At 63.9% G+C, this 2,507-nt stretch overlaps 1 gene segment (V, D, J or C); it reads left to right on the forward strand.

Moving 5' to 3' along the window:
* Positions 1–1,826: 1,826 nt before the first annotated feature.
* The window catches only part of LOC101621784, a gene marked incomplete at its 3' end in the record, with an annotated part of 1,297 nt that continues 616 nt past the window's right edge, over positions 1,827–2,507 (forward strand). The window contains 2 exon segments of the V gene segment in view: positions 1,827–1,881; positions 2,223–2,501. Coding sequence covers positions 1,836–1,881; positions 2,223–2,501 — 325 coding nt within the window.

The following is a 2,507-nucleotide window of genomic DNA, read 5'->3' on the forward strand; positions in this document are numbered from 1 at the left end:
CTCCCAGCTCACATCTCCCAAGTCCTCTCTCCACGAGGGGCTTCCGCAGCGTCACCACACAGCCCCCAGCTCCGGTCTGCCCTGGCACCAGGGGTCTGAGTGCGGATCATCCACTGTCGTTCTCAGTCACTGATTTCTGTTCCTGTCCGAGGCCGGAAAACCACATGTCTTCTCCTCAAGAGACGTGATACGACCACCCAGACCGTCTCTCCTGGGTAAGCGCGGATGAGGCGACTGACCAAGAAGCCTCCACCCCACGAAGCCCCTCATCCTGTCCCGTGCCGATTTGCCCACCCCCTGGGCAGACGTTGCTTCTCCCTGGGGGACATCAGGCCTCAGCATGGCTGCTGCAGCCCCAGCCATCACGTCCCACTCTAGAGCACCCGATCTCAGCCCAGCACCACTGCTAATTCACAGCGAAGGTCACTGACCAGCACACACGGAGCTCCCGACCAGGCTGTGGCGTGCTCCTGCCGTAGGCCCCAAGGGAACGTGTCCCCCTCTGAAGTGCGGTCACAATGCTTCAGGTCCATGTTCTGTGGTCTGGGGCAGGGACACCCAAGCGCCCAGAGGCAAGCTCACAGCTGGCCACGAATAGCCCCTGGGGGATCCTGGTCTCCCAGGCCCCTGTACTGACGGCCTGGCAAGTGCGTCTCAGTGCGCCCTGGGCAGCCTCCCCTAAGGGGTCAAGCTCAGGTTTCATGGTGACCTGAGGCCGGGGCAGCTAATCTGAGGACACAGGGGTGACAGGAGGCAGCAGCCCAGGTCCGTCAGCAGCCCCAGCCAGGGGTCAGCACCTGAGACTCAGCTTCTGGGCCTCACCTGAGGGGATGCCCAGGCCTCCTGCAGCAGCGCAGGGCGGCCACCAGGGAGCAGGAGAGGGCCACGAGCAGGTGTCACAGACCCAGACAGGACAGGAGGGCTGAGACCAGGAGGACGCTGACCAGCTCCCTTCCAGGGTGACCCTTGACTCACCCAGCACTTTCAGACTCCGTGGCCTGGTGACCTTCAGCTTCTGGGACGGCCAGTTCCCGGCCCGCCCAGACTGCTGTGACCACCCCCAAGCACACACTGCAATGACCTCACTGTGCTCACCCTCTGCCCAAGGTCACACGGAGCTCCCCTCCCCTGCTCGCAGACCCCGTCCTGCCTGACGATCCGTCTGTCGGCGGGGTGGGGGCCCGGACCCGGTGGCCGCGCTCTGGTGCAAGCGGAGACAGTGGCTACTTCTGCCCTTCCCCAGCCGTCACTACAGTGAGGTGGGTGAATATTCACGGCAGCTGCTGGAGTCTCCCGGACCCCCCAGCCTGCCGGGTAGCACACGGTGTCCCTGTGCCCCGAGCCCACCCTGGGATTCTGGGGCCAGGCCGGGCCCTGGGGATCCACCCTGGGGAGGAACAGCGTGACCTCCCCGATCCATGGAGATATCCCGGGTGGACGTTTATCCCCTCTGCTCTGAGCTGCCCCCGGGTGTGTCTGACCCCACCAAAGACCGAGTTGGCACCTATGGTCCATTGTGGGCACACGGACGCCCCCTGATCTTCCCAGAACAGCGTCCCCCAGAGAGCCCAAAAAGAGACTTGGGGAGGAGAGTCAGCCAGACCGTGCGCCATCAGAGGAGGGTCCTTGAGCTGGGTGGGGAACCTAGAGAATAGCACCCTTCACCCTCTGACACCCCCACACCCCTGTCCCTTGAGGCTGAGTCTCCCCTAGCCACAGAGCTCCCCAAAAGCAGCTGGCCTGGCTGATTTGCATACCGGCAGCTGTCTCCACAGGGGATAAGACAGACCTGGGGGACCCTGCCCGCCTCAGCCTGGAGCAGCTCAGAGCTCACCATGGCCTGGACCCGTCTCCTCCTGGGCCTCCTGGCTCTCTGCTCAGGTGCTGGCCGGGTCTCTGCTGCCGCCCAGTGCTCTGGCCCAGTAGGCGACTCTGAGCTTGGCAGGCGGCTGTGGGGTGCTCAGGATTGTGGTCAGGATGGGGGTGGTAGGCAGAGACCCCACTGTGCTCACCACTCTGCGTGAGACTTGGGTCTGTGCTGTCAGAGAAAGTCGGGGACCAGCTCGCTCAAATGCCCCTGCCCCTGGCCAGCCCAGGACTCGCTGAGGCTGAGCACGACGAGAGTTTGCTGCGCTCAGGGGCCCTGGGCCAAGATGGCCACGCTGGAAGGCTCCTCTGGGCCAGGCCTTCATGTCCAGTCAGCCTCTGCTTTCCCTCTGCAGGTGTCGTGGACTCCTATGAGGTGACCCAGCCGGCGTCCCTGTCGGCGGCCCTGGGATCCACGGTCAAACTCACCTGCCAGGGAGACAACATTGGAAGAAAATATGCTTACTGGTACCAGCAGCAGCAGGGCCAGGCCCCTGTCACGGTCATTTATGAAGATAACAAGCGGCCCTCGGGGATCCCTGAGCGGTTCTCTGGCGCCAACTCAGGGAACACGGCCACGCTGACCATCAGCGGGGTCCTGGCTGAGGACGAGGCCGACTACTACTGTGCTGCAGGGGATA

Source organism: Condylura cristata, unplaced genomic scaffold, assembly GCF_000260355.1.
Source record: "Condylura cristata isolate star-nosed mole 26May11 unplaced genomic scaffold, ConCri1.0 scaffold00139, whole genome shotgun sequence".
In the NCBI taxonomy this organism is placed as follows: domain Eukaryota; kingdom Metazoa; phylum Chordata; class Mammalia; order Eulipotyphla; family Talpidae; genus Condylura; species Condylura cristata.